General features: G+C 35.8%; 1 protein-coding gene across 3 annotated transcripts; it reads left to right on the top strand.

The window, feature by feature from the left end:
• Positions 1 to 7,220: 7,220 nt before the first annotated feature.
• baf (barrier to autointegration factor) lies at positions 7,221 to 13,323 on the top strand. 3 transcript variants are annotated; one of them, XM_068364827.1, is made up of 3 exons: positions 7,221 to 7,381; positions 11,359 to 11,493; positions 12,724 to 13,323. In XM_068364827.1, the coding sequence occupies exons 2-3, from the start codon at positions 11,368 to 11,370 to the stop codon at positions 12,868 to 12,870; spliced, it is 273 nt and encodes a 90-aa protein (XP_068220928.1). In that variant the 5' UTR covers positions 7,221 to 7,381; positions 11,359 to 11,367; the 3' UTR covers positions 12,871 to 13,323. The 3 variants fall into 3 exon arrangements, with proteins under 3 accessions (XP_068220928.1, XP_068220929.1, XP_068220930.1); XM_068364828.1 differs by having other exon boundaries at positions 7,379 to 7,458; XM_068364829.1 differs by lacking the exon at positions 7,221 to 7,381 and adding an exon at positions 7,420 to 7,443.
• The last annotated feature ends 6,307 nt before the right edge of the window (positions 13,324 to 19,630 follow it).

A 19,630-nucleotide genomic window follows, 5' to 3' on the forward strand; every position in this document is an offset into this window, starting at 1 on the left:
CAAAATGATATAACTCTTCTTGAAACAATGTCTGAATGGTTTGCAGTTGCCTGTTCCCATTTTATATCTTCCATTTAAAGAGGGCGTAACAAAGGGTAGCCATTTATGTCTAGAAGTATGACTCTAGTCTTAATAAACTAATTTGCAGTGGTGATAATAATTGTATTGTAAATGTTGATGATTTAATCATGTAAAAGGAAATGTGCAAAACTGTAATTATGCCCAATGGTAAGCATTCATGTGTTAATATAACTTTGTTCTGTGTAAAAGTGCAAGAGTCTGGAGTTTCATTCTGATGGTAACTGTGGGTGACAATGAGATAAGTGCTAGTACTGTAGTAGGATTGTATGCTAAACAAATTTAGCGTTAATGTTTGTTTTATTTCTACTTATAATAATTTACTACTGTATTTCACTACTACCCAGTAAAGATTTTTTGAGAGAAGTACTATACAGTAGATTTCAAGGATTAAGCATTTGAGTGCCAACCCCTCGCCAAATGATTTGGCCCTCAAGTCTTTTTTTTTTTTTTTTTTTTTTTTTTTTTTTTTATCATCTTGACATTTTACTCAACTCATCCTTGCACAAAAACTATATAAGGTAGACTTTACAACATTTAGTATCGTGTAGACAATTAAATTTCATTTCCATTTATATATAATGTGCAATTATTTTGTAAAAATCTTTTATATAGCATGTTGGTAATAAGTCAGGGAATCATAACTGTTAACATCACCAACCATTTTACATCATATTAAGTAAAATACTATAAGTTCTAATACCTCAAATTCCATCATGTCTGAGTACAGTACTCTTTCATTAATACTGGTGTATGAAAAATTATTATAAGGTAAATGGAAAAGCACCATTGCTGCTAGCTTCTGTAAGATGTGCCTCGGTAGGTGTTCTTTTATACTAAAGAATTATATGATTTCCTTTTAGTTTTATGTTTTGTATACAGTATTACTTTTCTGGTAATTTTATACAATCTTCTTTACTGTCTTGCAGTATTCCATAAGTATCAGTAGCCTGTTGAAATACATGTGCATTTGAAATAATTTGTAAATGTCAAAACTTGTTCGATATTCATATGATATTTCATATCAGATTCTAGATTATATATTTTTTTTACTGTAACTTGGTAATAATTTTCTCTTGAATTATGCCCACCTCATATTTTGGATGACTAAGAATTGTACATACTTTTCCGGAAGTCATGGAGTAACAGTATGTTATAATAAATAGTACCTGTACTGTATTGGTGTTCCTAGGAACAGACATAATTATCATCCAGGTGCATTATAAAGAAATAAAGTTTTTGAGAACATTTTATTTTTTATTTTATGTAAAGCATATTCTTTTAAATAATTTTCCATTACAAGAGTTTTAACTATACTGAACACACTGATAAATGGCTGCTAGGGGAGGGTACCTTGTTTTAAACAGATTCCCCAACTGGTGCCACATCTCCACAGATCACTGGCTCACTCTCCAACACTTCCCCTTACTCTGCCTCTCTCTTATTACCTAATTTAATTTTTTTTTCTGCTTTTCTCCTAACACACTCATTCATGTATCCATATTACTGTTTTTATAACTAATGTTATCCCAATAAGCTTTCATTCATCATTATGTTTTTTACTCATAATGTTGCACCTTCCCTCTCCCATACCAACTCCATCATCCCCCTTCATTAAACTCCAACCAATAACCTATGGTGTTCACTTTTACCTTATATTATCGGCTATTTCTTTCATATTTTATTCCTTCAATATCAGCTTAGATTTTTTTCTCCTTCAACGCTCATTCTCTTAACCTGCAGTTGTTCATTGTCCCTGGGCTTGTCTGCCCAGAACCACCAACCTCATCCGCTTTCTCCATACAGACCATCACACTCTTTGGCTGGAAATCTTCCCATTCCTTAATCCAGTTGGTGCTACGTGTCGATTTTATCGATGCATTATGAGCTGCCAAAGGATGACTTTGATATTATTAATGCTTTATTTTCAAATTTTGCGGGATTCTTTCGCATTTCATGGGCTTAGCTCGGAGACATGGATTTATTCTACTGTATAACCAATCAGCTTGCGGATGAAGGAAAGAGTTGCTAGATATTATTATTATTATTAAATGCTAAGCTACAACCCCAGAGAGGGGATAACATAAACTAAAAGAGATGCGCATAAATTTAGAGAAGAGATAACATCAACTTCAAAGGCTGGGCAGAGCCATTGACATTTTTGTCCGTAAAGCAGTAGAAACCCTTTTATTTCCAATACATTTTATCATTTTTTTCTGTAATTATTCATTATAATGACCTTTCATAATAATTATAATGATTCTGTATTATATGCTAGTGATTGTGACATCGAATAATGAAAGTGACAACAACGTCAAATGCAATCTGTAAGATTTATTTGTACGAGCAAGTCTTCATGAAAACAAGGCTTGGAACTAATTCTAGTTTTTCACCAAGATATGTAAGACTGGTAAACATACAAAATAATAATTTATACCCAATAGAATAATTAACTTTATTCTTGATTAGTGATTGACAAATATTTTTAATAAAAGGAATAAGTAGGCGAGCAAAGTTTTGCCAGAGAAGGCGGGATGATTTCCTACACTCACACTATTTTCGTGAGAAAATCTGAACTTTTTTGGGAATAAATATGTGTGAGACTTATTTCTTTCAAGAATGTTTAGTGTTACTGAGGGGACGTTCTAAAAAGGATGTCTAAAACAAAAATGAAGTCCTTAAATATGTAGTCTACAAATATAGTTTTGTAATGATTATTTTACATGTGGTTATGTCTTTGCTCTTGTTTCAAAAGGTAAGTAATATTGGTGTTGGCCGGACTGTCCATATGCAAATACACATACAAACACATTCATTCCACACAATTATTTCTTATATATTTATCATAGATTGTTCACTAAATTTTCTAAAATTATTACATGAATAAAGTGAAAATACATCAAAAACTATTTTATCAATCCTTCCAAAACAAAAATTTTCTTTACAAGGGTTTATTATTGATAATTGTGTTCTCTTGCTTGAGGGTACACTTGGGCACACTTTTACTTAGTTTCTCTTCCTCTTGTTTTGTTAAAGTTTTTATAGTAAATATTTATTTTAATGTTACTATATTTAAGATATTTTATTTTAATTTATTTCCTTTCCTCACTGGGCTATTTTCCCTGTTGGGGCCCCTGGGCTTATAGCATCCTGCTTTTCCAACTAGGGTTGTGGCTTAGCATTTAATAATAATGATAATAATAATAATAATAATAATAATAATAATAATAATAATAATAATAAAATTTACATTTTAAGGGAATTCCCTTGATATACAGCCTAAGTATTGGGTAATTTATTTCTTAATAAACAAGAAAATATTGATTTTGTGACAAAATCCCGAAACTTTTGATGTGGCTTTCATTCATTATCAGTATTCCCCTAGCACCTCGTGGCTTAATACATTATATATTTGATAATTTCCCTTGCATCATTATTTTACCCAAAGGTCATGGCTTTTCTGGGCTAATATATCCTTATCGCCGTGAGATCTCTTCCCACGGCATTAAAATTGACCGGCCTCCCTCATATTTTTTCATTCATCATAAGTGTACAGTTCTACTGCCACAGTGAGCGGACATGTGTGTGTAGTAGCAATCTCTAGCACATACATATGGCCGTATACTGGCACATGTTAAGGATGAGGGGAAACCTTTATATAGAGAACATACTTTGAATTACATTAAAATGGCGGTGTGGAAATCAAGTTAAAATAAATTTGGAAATACGCCAATTTATATAGTAACAGAAAAAGACCGTAAGGCAGTGAACTGTAGAGATATGGCACCAGTGGAGGCTGTTGTTTAAAACCAGTCCCCTTCCCCTATCTTTTTTTTTTTCGCATTGAGTATAGTTTCCCAACAAGTCTGGTGGGTTTTTGGGTGGTCACACAACTTAGGCTACAAGTATTTTTTTTCTTTTTATAGAATTACTGCCTTGTATGATTTTTAAACTTAGGCCATCACAATTCAAGGTAAGATCTACATAATGTTGTAAGTCCCTTTGTTGTTGTTGTTGGGGTATTAAAGCCAACACTTGTTGTTGGCACGGGCCTTTCCCTTGGTTTGTAAGTCCCTTTGGGCACTGGTTTTTATATTCCTTGTATATCTCTTTAGACTCCCACTAGTTGCTTATTCTTTCTTTCTATAACTAATTTTGAGTAGTCTAGACAGGTCATAAATTACTTCTTGGGAGAACCAATCACCAATTGTTTAATGTGATTAATGGCAACCAAGTCAAATTATGTGCGAACATTTAGTTGCTATATTGCTACCAGTTTTTGCACAGCATATTTTTCTATTTTCTATTTTTATGCTTGCCATATTTACTTCACACGGTGCAATGTTTTTAACTTAATCATCTGAACAAAAGTTAATCGCCATCTTCCTAATTATTATATTTTCCAATGTGATTATGTTACAAAGAACGAAAATTGGGAGAAATTGAAATAGGATAAACCGAATTATAAAAATCTAAAGCATAATACCAGAAAATTATATCAAACTCTAATCACCAATAACCGAAAAAATAAACTATTTTCTTGTTGGTTACAACAGGCATGTGGGATATATTGACTTTGTCAGTATAGTTCATCTGATTGCATTCCTGAACGTTTCATAGCTAATTCGTGCAATTTCCGATATATATATATATATATATATATATATATATATATATATATATATATATATATATATATATATATATATATATATATATATATATATATATATATATATAATATATATATATATATATATATATATATATATATATATATATATATATATATATATATATATATATATATATATTATTATTAAATGCTAAGCTACAACCCTAGTTGGAAAAGCAGGATGCTATAAGCCCAGGGGCTCCAACAGGGACAATAGCTCAGTGAGGAAAGGAAATAAGGAAAAATAAAATATTCTAAGAACAGCAAAAACATTGAATTAAATATTTCCTATATAAACTATAAAAACTTTAACAAAAAACAAAACATTATCATTAAAAATTTTGTGGAAATTTAAATAAAAACATTCGGGAAAAAAATAAATATCCTCATTGCAATTACTCGTTTCTTTGGCTATTTCGAATTGATACACGATGGAGTCATGATGATTAACATTAGCTGTGTGAGTCACGGCTATTGCACCACTGTACCACATTCTTGCACCACTGTACCACATTCTTGCACCACTGTACCACATTCTTGCACCACTGTACCACATTCTTGCACCACTGTACCACATTCTTGCACCACTGTACCACATTCTTGCACCAATGTACCACATTCTTGCACCACTGTACCACATTCTTGCACCAATGTACCACATTCTTGCACCACTGTACCACATTCTTGCACCACTGTACCACATTCTTGCACCACTGTACCACATTCTTGCACCAATGTACCACATTCTTGCACCAATGTACCACATTCTTGCACCACTGTACCACATTCTTGCACCACTGTACCACATTCCTATTCAAGGCGAGGCATTCTATAAACTACCCCTTTTTAAAGAAAGGAAATTTTCAGACATTCTCTTTTTGAAATATCTTTACCTCTTTATAAGAAGCTGAAAAATTTTGATAAAGGAGATAATATGATATATTCGGATTAACATTCCCAAAGTTTTGTCCCTATCTACTCTTTTTTTATGATTTTTATGAACTCTAGCGACCCCTCTCAGGGTATGAGAGTACATTACAAAATATGCAAAATTATAATTTGACTTTCAATAATAGTACAAGATGGCAGTAAAAAGAAGCAAAACTACTACTATTCACATATCTATATAATACTGTACATATATCCGTATACCCATATATGCCATGTATAATGGGGACATGAGCCCATATGGGCTAGATAAAAAAAAACTAATATATAACTAAAACTGTTTCATTATAATTTTTACAAAATTTGTTAGAAAATTCACAATTATCTCTTATTTTCTATTTTAAACAATTGACTAAACTTTATACTATTTGGTCTAGTGTAATATTTTTTTATATACAATTCTCTGAGGCTACTAAAATAGGGGAACACCAGAATATATAAAAAAAAAACTAATATATAACTAAAACTGTTTCATTATCATTTTTACAAAATTTGCTAGAAAATTCACAATTATCTCTTTTTCTTCTATTTTAAACAATTGACTAAACTTTATACTATTTGGTCTAGTGTAATATTTCTTTATATACAATTCTCTGAGGCTACTAAAATAAGGGAACACCAGAATATAAGGGTATTCATTGGCCAGTTCCTGAAAATTCACTAAAAGACTAAAAGTAATATGAAATCTGAAGTAGAAGAAAAGGACGTCCGTTGAATTGAAACTGAAAGGGTTTAGTTCAGGGGTGCCATTCGTACGATAATTATCGTACATGTACGATTATTTTAGGTCCAGTACGATGTACGATACATACCTTAGGTATATACATATGTGTTTAATTAAACAATGATACTAAAATATTTTGAAATAAGTCGATCATGTAACTCCCTAATTATTATTTTGAAACTGTGTACGATAATATTGGTTGAAAAACGACAATTTTAAGGCTCATGTACGATAATCCAGTCGAAATAATCTGGTAACCCTGATTCATAGTTGCCATTTTAGCGCTTTTCGCGCTAGATCTGGCGCGTTTCTTGTAAGTTTAGCGCGGTTTTTCCCAGCCAGCGCTGCTGCGCTATTTGACTCTTTCTAGACAAATCTAGCGCGAAACATAGCGTTTTCCCATTTGATATAATATTTGATAAACTGACTGCATTTTTCTACCTTTTAACATACTGAATTGTATCAATTTCCGCTTTATAAGATGTATTATGAGAGGCTCTTCTCTCTCTCTCTCTCTCTCTCTCTCTCTCTCTCTCTCTCTCTCTCTCTCTCTCTCTCTCTCTCTCTCTCTCTCTCTCTCTCTCTCTCTCTCTCTCTCTCTCTCTCTCTCTCTCTCTCTCCCCAAACTATGTTTGTAGAGTCCTAAAGTGAAGTAAAAAATAGTGTTTCTGTTAATGAGGTCACTAATACTATACAGCGCTTTTAAGAAAGGATTTAGCGAGTTTCTGGCGCTTTTTGGAAGTTCCTGTAGCGAGTTTTCAAAATCAGAAATGGCAACCCTGTCCTGATTGAAAGGGTTTAGTGGCTTACCAGAGGCAGGACCAGGAACACTTTATCTTCCTTAAGTGTCTTTCATTGTGATAGTATTTCCTTATCGAATTATTGTAGTGAATTTTCGTATTTTTATTGACCCGAGGATAAGATAAGATCTCTTTCGAGGTCCGTCATACTACAAGGTGAGTATTGTCTGAATTGATATTTTTGATTCGAGGTAAACCGTTATAAACAACCGCCAAAGGTAACTTGACCCGAGGTATGTAATAAGAAGTGTATTACTTAATTGTTCGATTTAGATGATTATAAGCTTGTTAGAATAAGAAGTCTTGATTTTGCATTCAGGGTAACTGATTTTCAAATATAATCGTTCATATGTTCGGGTAAAGTAGAATGGTTTACGCTACGCCCCTTACCACGTTATGGTAAACTACCAGACAATTTGTCTACCAGTAAATAAGTATTGCATAATCAGTATGTATATTATTGTGGTAAAGATTTACTGTATTACAGATTCTCGAGTGTTATTTTCGAAGAGAGCGGAAGTTTTTCTACAGGAAAAAGTTGTTTTTTCCTAGGTTACATTGTTCTGTAATACAGTAAAATAATGCCATTATTGTTTTTCAGTAACAAAAAATCAAAATCAAGATATGTATTTTTGTAAATTGTTAAATTAGATGGGTTATGTTTATAGAAAAAGACTATTGAATGCAATGTAATTTACCTATTTCATAAAAAGATAAAAAAGAAAATATTGCATAATCTAATAGTGCTATAGATCAGTCTAGTTTTGCCTTGTTCTGTTTTTCCTATTGAATCTGTGGTCAGTTAGTGTTCAAGTGACTAAACCTCTTCCCAATCGGGTGGGGCCAGACACCCTACCGGTAGGTTAGGTACAAGAGGGTTAACTAAGAATAAAGTTGTTTTCTTGCACATTGCACAATCATTCTCCCTTCCTGAAATTAAAATGTGGATACACATTTGGTTACAGTCAATTTTTTTTTAATGAGGAGCATTCGCACCGACTCGCAGCGGTGCTCTTTTAGCTCGGAAACTTTTCCTGCTCTCTGATTGGTTGGACAAGATAATCCTAACCAATTAGGTAGCAGGAAACTTTTTCCGAGCTAAAAGGGCATCGCTGCGAGTCAGTGCAAATGCGTCTCATTTAAAAAAAAAATGACTACAGATTAGTTAAAGGAATATTTTTTGGCGTTGAAGTTATTAATCGACTAAGATTGATAATTGTATACAATATATTAGCAAATACATTGAATCGTATATCTTTCCACTTGGTATGTTGTGATTTATCCATCATTGACCATAATTATTGGTGCAAACCACCTAATTTTGAGTTTTCCTACCCATGATATATCAACACAATCCTGAACCAGGAGCCTTTGTATATCAGCGGCCAGTTCCTCTCTTGTGGATTAAAAATGGACATCATCTAACCTCAACTTTCCCCCAACCTAACCTACAAGCCGTGTCCTTACCTAATGGGGGCTAACGACTCCTTGCGACCCCCCTTACATTGCCGTATTCTAAGTCAGCCATAATCATATATGCAGGTGGCCGCTATCATACATACACTCCCGTGAACTATTAGTAATTATGATAAACAGGATAAGTTAAGATCACAAATATTGTGATAAACCACGAGTTAGAGCTTTCAAACCCCCTCCATATTAAAATATGTGGGCTTCAAGTAAGAAACCAGGGTTTTAGGGGGAGGAAACCTTCAAACACCATTGATTTGCAGCTATAGTAATGGTATAGTATGCATAATTTAACACAACTGATTGGAAAAATTTGTGGTTTATGTAAATAACCTAAAATTAAAGTAAAATACAGTATTTATATTTCCCTCTAAATGTTCCTTGATCTGAAATTGCTTGCATCGCTCAAAATAAACATTTATCACTAATGCTCTGTTTAGGCAGGCATTGCTGTAAATGGATGTGTCGTATACACTAACCATAGGGCTATTATTTTTGGTGATATTTTTACCTTCATATGAGCAAAAACAGCTAAATAGAGAGTGAACGATGGGTGGTCTTGAAATAATAATGAAAATAGATGAAACTATAGTTAATTGCAAAATTGATTAACCTCCCCTTTGGAATGTGACCTCTGGGGGTAGAATGTAGATTGTTGGAACAGGCGATATCTTTCTTAATACTTGTCAAATCGTTTTTCATTATGGGGAAAATGTTCTTTATTATGATCCGTTATACCTTAATATGAACTTATTTTGTTTTTAGCATAACTAACAAAATAAACTGTGCCATGGGTCCTCGGATGATTAATTGGTTTAAAAAGTCGGGCAATGATTTTCATTCATAAAAAGAGTAAATCTGCTGCAAGTGAATGCAAACAATACCTGTGCAGTAACCCACCATCCCTCTCCCGAAAGTAAACAATGGCCTTCTAGTGAAATGGGGTTTATGTTCGTCATGCAGAGAATTCCAGCCTTGCTAGAAATTAAAATACTGTATATAGTGACCAAATGTATACAGTTCTTGTATTTTAGCATGAAATTTTAATATATACAGTAATTACCTATAATTTATATCACTTCCCTCGTTTGGCTTATGCACTGCCGTGGCTCGCTTCACTTCCAATTAGATATTCTTGGCACTCCAACCCTGTGGGTGATTATTTCAGTGAGGTTTTTGACTTTCAGAGGGATAACAGTTACCAGTAAATGAAGTTTGTTATAGATATGATCAATTTCTGATGTACTTGAAATTACAATGAATTTCTGAATTAAGATTGAATGCCCCTCCTGGGAGACATCCTTTTGCAACTTCATCTCGATGGAACTGAAGAGAGAGGGGGAGGAAATATCTCTTGTAAAACATTCATCTTGGAACTTAGGACACTCCAAAATCAAACCATTGTTCTCTAGTTTTAGGTAGTGCCATAGCCTCTGTACCATGGGCTTCCACTGTCTTGGGTTAGAGATCTCTTGCTGGAGGGTACACTCGGGCACACTATTCTATCTTGTTTCTCTTCCTCTTGTTATTTTCAAGTTTTTATAGTTTATATAGGAAAGATTTATTTTAATGTTATTGTTAAACTTCTTTGTGGTTTTTCTTTATTTCCTTTCCTCACTGGGCTATTTTCCCTGTTGGAGCCCTTGGGCATATAGCATCCTGCTTTTCCAACTAGTGTTGTAGCTTAGCAAGTAATAATAATAATATGTTGGGTACAGGAGGTCCTTGAGTTACGAACGAGAAACTTTTGTATGATGCCCCACAAGACAGATTTTATATACTGTATGTAGATGCATACAGTACAACCATACATACTGTCTGTTTAATAGTGTATAATTTAGAAAAGAGAAGATATAATCTTGTACCAATTGTAGATTATTGTACCCTACTCATATAAATACTTGTACCTTATATTGTACAATAGTGTACCTTTGCTAATACAGTACAGTACTGTTAGACAATAAGTAAAACGTACTGTATAACAATTTCTTACCTTTATTCCTCCTTTTGGATGCACGGCCGTCAGAAGAGTCAACCTTCTGCTTTTCAGACATGATGCAAAGCAAAAAAAAAAAAAGGCATAGAGTTATCCAACAAAGAACATCACCGAAATCCCGAATGTGTACCATAGGCTAAGGCGATGAGCTGGTGCTAAAGTGGCGCAATGCTTTTTAAAGTACAGGTACCTTATATGAGCCCTTTTGTAATGATGGATTGTCATAATTCGAGACTGTCGTAACTGAAGGGCCTCTTTTAATGATTGTCATATAAAAATACAAAAGCCCCCTTTAGCAATTTTGAAGAATGTGTACAAAACCCTCCATCAGTCTCCCAGAAAGGAAACGGTGGACTTGAAGCACAAATTACTTGTAAGATTTGTCAGTCAGTATTACATACAGTATATAAAATCATTTACAGTATAAGTCTTGCACTCACAAAATCTTCCTCTTTAGATAATTATTCTGCAGTTGGATGAAATATAGAATGTTATATATATTCTGGAAGTTTGTTTTTTCAGTAGGAGCTTATGGTACACTTGATGTTATAATTATTAAAGGTGCCTTTTTATTTTAAGAATGGTAAGGTAAAACTATATGTCCATATTGAAATTATATTGATGATGAGAAAATTTTATGATTTTATGGAACAATCTTATCTTTCAGAGTGCCATCATGTCGAGTACAAGTCAGAAACATCGTAATTTTGTGGCGGAGCCAATGGGGGAGAAGAATGTCACAGAATTGGCTGGCATTGGACCAGTTTTAGGGGATAGATTAGAGAAAAAAGGATTTGATAAGGTACAGTTGCATACACTATCCATCTTTTCCACTGTAAATATTTTTCTGTATTAAAGAGATACAGTTGCTCTCCTTATTTTGTAACTCAATTTATTTTGGCAGTAGACCCTCTTTTAAACAAGTTTTATTCGAAGTAATTGCTGCCTCAGTGGCGTTAATTTTGTAATTAATTTTTTCTATTATCTTTTTCTCTATTGCTATAATCACTTTCCCAGTTACTGGTGGAGTATAGTAAAATTTTTATTTCTGGTTTTTTATTTTTGTTTTTAAGTATCATAAATGTTTAATTTACCTCGAAAGCCATGAGGTGCAAAGAATATAGATTCATGTATTAATTTATAGTTGTTCCTACACAAATAGAAACTCGAATAAGGGACTCAGGTCTGTGTATTTAGGAAAAATCAAAATTACTACTTTTTTTTTTTTTTTTTTTTTTATAGGTCATTAAGTGCAAAAGACCATTTGAAAAAAAGACAAAGAAAAAGTACTGTAAACACATTTACAAACAGAATTTACAAATTAAAAAGATTAAAACTTTCGTACAAATATCCACTGAAGTATAAATGTACCAGAAAGATAATTTCAATTTGGGAAGATAAGGAATGAAAGATTTCCCGAGTTTGGCTGGTGTGACAAAGGGTCATTGATATAATCTTGATCTTATCTTTGGTAGTGGTAAAAAGTTTTTCATGTTATTTAAATTGGGCGAGATGTTATCTACGCCACGACCAGACGCTTACTGACGATCTAACAAGCGCAGCCTCACGCGCTGACCCCGGGTCGCCCCGGGGCGAGTATCCTTCCGCCCCGGAGCGCCCCGACAAGGGTAACGGAGATAGGGGGAAGTACGCAAAATTCTTGGTCGGTTAGGGAGGATAATAGTAATAACAAGAATAGGGATGGGGAAAGGAAGAGTACCCCTGGATACAATCCAGTTTATAGCTCAAAGGCAGGTACTTGGGATGGGAAAGATTAAGGAAATACGGAGAAAGAGAAGTAAAGGAGAAGAATAAAAGAGAGGGGCAGACCCTCTTGCAATATTAGGGAATTGGTATTATTATTTGTGCATTTTAGCTGTTTTTGATTAGGGAGGGGATCCCAGATACTCCTAAGAAAGTAGTTTGAGGTAAGTTCTGTTAGGAAAAATACAAATTACTTAAAATTTGTGATTTTAGAAAATTCTTACAATCATGTTGCCTTTGCTTATCTTGCTTTTTATTTTATTTTCAGGCGTATGTTGTTCTTGGCCAGTTCCTAGTCTTGAAGAAGAACAAGGAATTGTTCATCGATTGGCTGAAAGATACTGCTGGTGCTAACTCAAAACAGTCTGGTGACTGTCACCAGTGTTTATCAGACTGGTGTGAAGAGTTCTTGTAAAAAGTTGGTGAAACGTCATAGTTACCAGTTAAGAATATTATACTTTTATACACACCAGACAATTATAGTCATTGCTTTCATTTTAATGCTATTTTAGTCTTCATTATACCATATCCTTTTAATTTGCTTTGCATTTTGATATTTATTAGAACTTGTGTATTCTTTGTCTGATGTTCGAATAAGGAAGTATTTTTAGGCAGGTATATCTTTTAATACTTTTAGAAATTCCTTAATTGTGTACTTAAGTTTGTTTTGGCTATTGAATTATTGAATTAGTTTTCCATTGTCACTTCATTTGTAGAATTTTACAAGTATTTTCAGAATTGCAATACTGTATTTATACTTGAAGTTAGAGCAACCATAACAATCTTGTTTTCTAGAGATATTTTTCAACAAAAATGTGTTGTCTTTAAATTATGTCTGTCAATCTCAATAAAATTTACATCATCTGAGGATCTTTGTCTTTTAAGCACATTAGAGATTCTTAATTTTTTTTCTTTTAATATCTTTAGGGAAATCTAAAAGTTTCCCTTTAATTTGTCATTTGGCAAGTAAATGATGTAACATAATCTTAAAATTTATTGAGGTTGTAGAATGCCATGAAGTCTTTTTGTAAGTGTGATTGACTTGAACAGTATACCAATTTCTGATATTTTATCATTCAGAACAGATTATTTTATTTGAAACTTGCTAAAAAAAAAAAAAAAAAAAGGTAAATTGGTAGGGTACGGTAATTAGGATTTTCTGCATTTAGTATATGCACGGCATTTATAGATTGTTCTTGTTGTTTGTTCCCATACTAACAAACCTTTCATTATTTATGTGGAGTATGCTTTTGGCGGAGCTGGAAGGTAGCCATTAGATTTAAAGTGCGAGGTTGCAACCCTACCTAACCACTAATAATGGATAAGTAAGGAGTGGCTGGGGGCTACCCAGCCACCTATAGCTACTCATGGTTCAATGAACCACATCACTTTTTGCTTTTGGCTGGTGGATAGCGGACATCACTGCTCTCTCCCTTTAAGGCTTAGCCATTCATAACTATTGCTTTACGCTCATTTTTTTCTTTATAGATATGAGTGTGTTTTTATTACACGCTCCATTACAGAGTAATGTGCCAGTTTTCAGATGTCAATATTTGTCCCTGCGAGTTATCAAAAGGATTTCTCTGCGCTGACTATTCATCTTAGGGGCAACCTCTCCCGTCCGAGGATTGGGTTTTTTCTTCCCCCTCAGAGGGGAGGAATTTTTAATTCTCTTTGCTTCTTCTTCACCACCTGTAGATGACATCCGGGTATGAAGTCAGTGGCTGTAGCTGCTGCTGACATCTTAGCTGTGTAAGAGGTCTACCTCCCGTTCGCCCTTCTGTCGACTCCTGCTAATGATGAGTCTTCTCACCTTCTGCTGATCTCGTCGTCTCCCTACGATCCGCAATATTTTTCTCTCTCCTACAGGCAACATTCCAGCCCGCGTATGTAACTTCCACCTGTAGAGGATTCCGAGACTTCGGACGATCGTCAACCCACGGCTTGCTTGCCAATTGCTAGAAAGAATATATTCCCTCCTCATAGAAGAACCCCCCCCCCCCCCCAACGAGCTCGAAATAATCGGCGCATGTCTTTTTCGCCAAGGAAAGAAAGTCTAGACTTTAGCTACAAGCCATTATCTTCCTTCGGGAAAGTGCAGGGGGGAATGACAGTGATTCGTTGGTTTCGCGTTCGCTGGAAAACTTCCTGCTCATACGTCGTCTCCCCTTCAGGGTATCTTGTCCATGGGTTTGGATATTATAGAATTCACCCCTTCTGTAGGAGTCTTCCTCCCACAGTCTGTTCTAGAGGTCTTCCTTCCGGAAGCGGAATGAATAGCAATGACAGGCATTGATCTTTTTTTTTTTTTTGCAGGAGAAGGTCTGTTGCCTCCTGTCGGATTTCCTTTTGTGAGCAATTTTATCCGAGAAAGGAATAGATGGCTTCTCCCCACTTCTGTGGAGACTTATAGTCAGACTGGGCTCATTAAGGGACTCGACTAGCGCTTCAATCTAGCCTTGTAGGCAAGATTCGTCTTACCGAAAAGACAGGTCACATTCAGTGGCACGTCTACAACTCTGGAGAACCCATTACGAACTTCCTTACAACTAGATACGGTACTCTGTGGTGATGGTCGAGTGAAGTCTGTTTTTTCCTCTTCTCAAGAGTGCTGTTCTAGTCATGCACTCAAAATTGCCAATGAAGGGAATCACGCTCTTAGGCTTAGGCAATGGAAGACCTTTGCTCGTCCATTGAGCATTTCCTCCAATCCTTTCTCTCCGTAGAGTTTGAACCGATTACCCGTAGTGGGGTAATACAGTCTCCTACGGGATGGGTGGTTCTAAACTGCAGATCTTCCCCTAATACTGAAGACAGGTCTTTCCCAGTGTGACACTCGACCAAAAGAGAGACGTACCCTATGGGTCTCCCTTAAAGTCTCTCGCTCACAGCGAGAAACAAAGTTTTGTTCCGGGCAGCTTGAACCTCAGACTCGAGCCCTCCAACTGAGAACCTGCTGCTTTGTCTTTGTAATCAAGGCTGTAATAGGTAATTACTTGGACATATGCCTAGGAGGGTGATCACCTAACCCCAAGGGTTTAGCACATTTCGCTGACCCTGAATGGCCCAAGTCATATACTCGTCATTGGTTTTCCTTTTTTTATGCATTGATTATATTGAGGTTATCATCATCTCCTCCTATGCCCATTGACGCAAAGGGCCTAAGAAGTGAGCTCTTTCATTGTTTTCCTGAGAGAATTGAGGCCATACCTCAGGAAAACAATGAAAGGGCTCGCTCCCTCAACACACCTCGCTAACCCTAGGAAGGTCAAAGGAGCTTGTAAGGATTGCGTTCCTGATGGGGACACAGGTCGTACACCAGTCACAGAATCCCTCTTCTCCTCATCATAGAGAGGACCCAGAGCTCAGAACGTTTTAGGGAAGAATCCATCCATAACGTTTTCAAGTAGCTCCTTTGTGACATAAACCGTGCCATTGGTAGGGTGGATACGTGTCAAATCTTAACCTCACCCTACCTACAAGACGTGACCCATATAAGGCCCGATATGGTTTCTCTATCGCTCCTGTGGTGGTGACACAACAAGGGGTTTAATAATACCTCGGGCTTCTTGTTGGACAAGTAACAGAAGGTTGATGGCATTGGCTAGCCGGGTTAAGACTGGGATGAATGAAAGTATGCTTGGCTCTTTTACTTTCATCATTTTCCCCTCCTTTGGGGAACAGCGCCATGGGTCCATTTGCAAGCTGGCTTCAACCTCTGCAGGTAATAACCACTTCCCTTATGTTACTAAGTATAGTTTATTTTTGTATACTTGTACACGTCCCCAACGCCTCCTGCGAGGTAGGCCTTGGGAAACGTCTTTTTATGTATAGGGTTCCTATTTAAACTAGGAACATTCTTTCTTAGATGCTCCTATGATATCTCTCACAACTACTTTAGTTTCTCAGGCCGGTATCATATTCGCTTGTATTGATAGGCAAGGTGGCAAGGTTTCCCTCGATTACAGTCTAATACTGTACTAGGTAAACCCGGGTTAATGACTAAGCCAGTAGTCGAACTTACCACCCTCCTAAGAGTGAGTCTTCCACATAAATAACGAAAGGTTTGTTAGTATGGGAACAAATGACAAATTTGGAGATAATTTGTATTTTTCCTTAACTAATACAAACCTGTAGTTATTTATATATATTGGCCCTCCATCACCTGTCCCCCAGTAAGTCCTGCTTTCAATAAAAAAATTATGTGGTTCATTGAACTGTGAGTAGAGATAGGTGGCTGGGTAGCACCCAGCCACCCCTTACCCACCCACTATTAGTGGTTAGGTAGGGTTGCCCCCTCGCACTTTAAATCCAATGGCTACCTTCCAGCTCGGCCGAAAGCATATTCTACATAAATAACTACAAGTTTGTATTAGTTAGGGAAAAATACAAATTATCTCCAAATTTGTCATTTTTTTTATCGTTGAAAAGTAATATACATGTACTCTAAGAGTAGAGCATCAGTGACAAATTAGAGCTTTCCAGATAATTTGCAGTTTTTGTTGGTAATGAAGTCAAAATAGGAAAGAGAATGCCACTAATAAAACCAAACTAGAATAAAGGTTTTGGTCATGTAATAGTTATAAAATGCCAAAAAGTGTACTGCAGAATTGTTTGTAGGTTGTCATTGAGATTTTGTGGAAGTAAATGTCAAGAGTGGCAATAAATTCATTACCACCAGTGAGTTGACATGGTACAGTATCTGGATTAATCATCCCTTAAGGCGAGAAATTGCTAAATTTGCTTTTTGATTTTCTAAGAACCCAGAGATCTCAACATGCAGTCATTCAGGTTATTATTATTATTATTATTACTACTGGTAAGTTACAACCCTAGTTGAAAAAGTAGGATGTTATAAGCCCAAGGGCTCCAACAGGGAAAATAGCCCAATGCAGAAAGGAAATAAATTACAAGAGAAGTAATTAACAATTTTAAGAATTTTAAGAACAGTAACAACATTGAATAAATCTTTAATATACATACATACATATACCATGGCACTTCCCCCAATTTGGGGGGGTAGCCGACATCAACAAAGAAACAAAAACAAAAAGGGGACCTCTACTCTCTACGTTCCTCCCAGCCTGACAAGGGACTCAGCCGAGTTCAACTGGTACTGCTAGGGTGTCACAGCCCACCCTCCCACATTATCCACCACAGATGAAGCTTCATAATGCTGAATCCCCTACTGCTGCTACCTCCGCGGTCATCTAAGGCATCGGAGGCAGCAGCAGGGCCTACCGGAACTGCGTCACAATCGCTCGCCATTCATTCCTATTTCTAGCACGCTCTCTTGCCTCGCTCACATCTATCCTCCTATCACCCAGAGCTTCCTTCACTCCATCCATCCACCCAAACCTTGGCCTTCCTCTAGTACTTCTCCCATCAACTCCTGCATTCATCACCTTCTTTAGCAGACATCCATTTTCCATTCTCTCAACATGGCCAAACCACCTCAACACATTCATATCCACTCTAGCTGCTAACTCATTTCTTACACCCGTTCTCACTCTCACCACTTCGTTCCTAACCCTATCTACTCGAGATACACTAGCGATACTCCTTAGACACTTCATCTCAAACACATTCAATTTCTGTCTCTCCATCACTTTCATTCCCCACAACTCCGATCCATACATCACAGTTGGTACAATCACTTTCTCATATAGAACTCTCTTTACATTCATGCCCAACCCTCTATTTTTTACTACTCCCTTAACTGCCCCCAACACTTTGCAACCTTCATTCACTCTCTGACTTACATCTGCTTCCACTCCACCATTTGCTGCAACAACAGACCCCAAGTACTTAAACTAAAAAAAAAAACAAGAGGAAAAGAAATAAGACAATAATGTGTATGAGTGTACCCTCAAGCAAGAGAACACTATCTCAAGGTATTGGAAAGACCATGGTAAAAAGGCTATGGCACTACCCAAGACTTAGAGAACAATGGTTTGATTTTGGAGTGTCCTAGAAGAGCTGCTTACCATAGCTAGAGTTTCTCTTCTACCCTTACCAAGAGGAAAGTGGCCATTGAACAAGTACAGTGCAATAGTTAACCCCTTGAGCAAAGAAGAATATTTTGGTAATGTCAGTGTTGTCAGGTGTATGAGGATAGAGGAGAATATGTAAAGAATAGGCAAGACTATTTGGTGTGTGTGAGTAGGTAAAGAGAAAATAAGCTCTTACCAGACAGAATGATCCAATGTACTGTCAGGCCAGTCAAAGGGTCCAATAACTCTAGCTGTAGTATTTCAACATGTGGCTGGTGCCCTGGCCAACCTACTACCCAAAAATAGTTAATAAAGTGCTGTAGTATACTCAGAAAGCCTTCAGGAAAAATCATAGGTAAAGGTTTTGACTTTATGAATTATAATCCATATGCCAAATTTCACATTCATCATATAGAAAAATATGGAAGGTTCAGACTCCTGGAGTTCCTGTTAGTAATGTTTGTAATGTACCACAGTCCCACTGACAATAACAAAGGAAGACACTGTTACCACTTTCAACCTTAAATCTGTTGCAGTATACAGTAAAACTTGACTAATTCTATTTCTTCATATAAGAGATTTTTGTATAATATTGTACCAAGAGGTAAGGAGATTCAATAAGGAAATTGCATAACTTCGAGGAAAACCCTGAATACCAAGTAATTATTTAAAAGCAACTGGATAACAAGGTATTGAATGGGAAGAGTCATTGCAAAGGAGGATAAGGGTCCAATAGAATTCTGGGTAGATAAGTATTGAATCAAATATTGATTGTAATGAAAAGAACAATTGTTAGTTTGTCTTAGTAGCAAGTTAAGCTTTAGCCACATAGACAATCCTTAATAATAAAGAGAGATGGAGACAGACACTAGGTGAGACAGAAAGTGATTATTTGTAGGTTTTAGACATTCAGCAGAATACCATAAGTAGTATTATGAAATTAGTATTTGAATTCCTCAGTGACACGATACAGTATTAGCCTTTGATTTGGAGTGGAGACGGTGGCTGGTCTGTCACATGAATTTGATATGAATGTTGGTGTTCATCACAGATCACTACTGAGGCATTTATTATCACATCAAAGGCACAATTTAGTAGTGAAAAGTTTTGAGTGAAAATTTATGAACCCCGTTGGTGGTTATTACCATTAATGTATTGATTTGGTACAGTATTATCTGAGGG

Source organism: Palaemon carinicauda, chromosome 42, assembly GCF_036898095.1.
Source record: "Palaemon carinicauda isolate YSFRI2023 chromosome 42, ASM3689809v2, whole genome shotgun sequence".
Lineage (NCBI taxonomy): Eukaryota > Metazoa > Arthropoda > Malacostraca > Decapoda > Palaemonidae > Palaemon > Palaemon carinicauda.

What these genes read in the sequence shown, in the direction of transcription:
- baf (XM_068364827.1), top strand. Translation starts at nt 11,368, where the DNA reads ATGTCGAGTACAAGTCAGAAACATCGTAATTTTGTGGCGGAGCCAATG. An exon ending in AGAAAAAAGGATTTGATAAG is followed by an intron (nt 11,494 to 12,723) that starts GTACAGTTGCAT and finishes TTTTATTTTCAG; the next exon opens with GCGTATGTTGTTCTTGGCCA.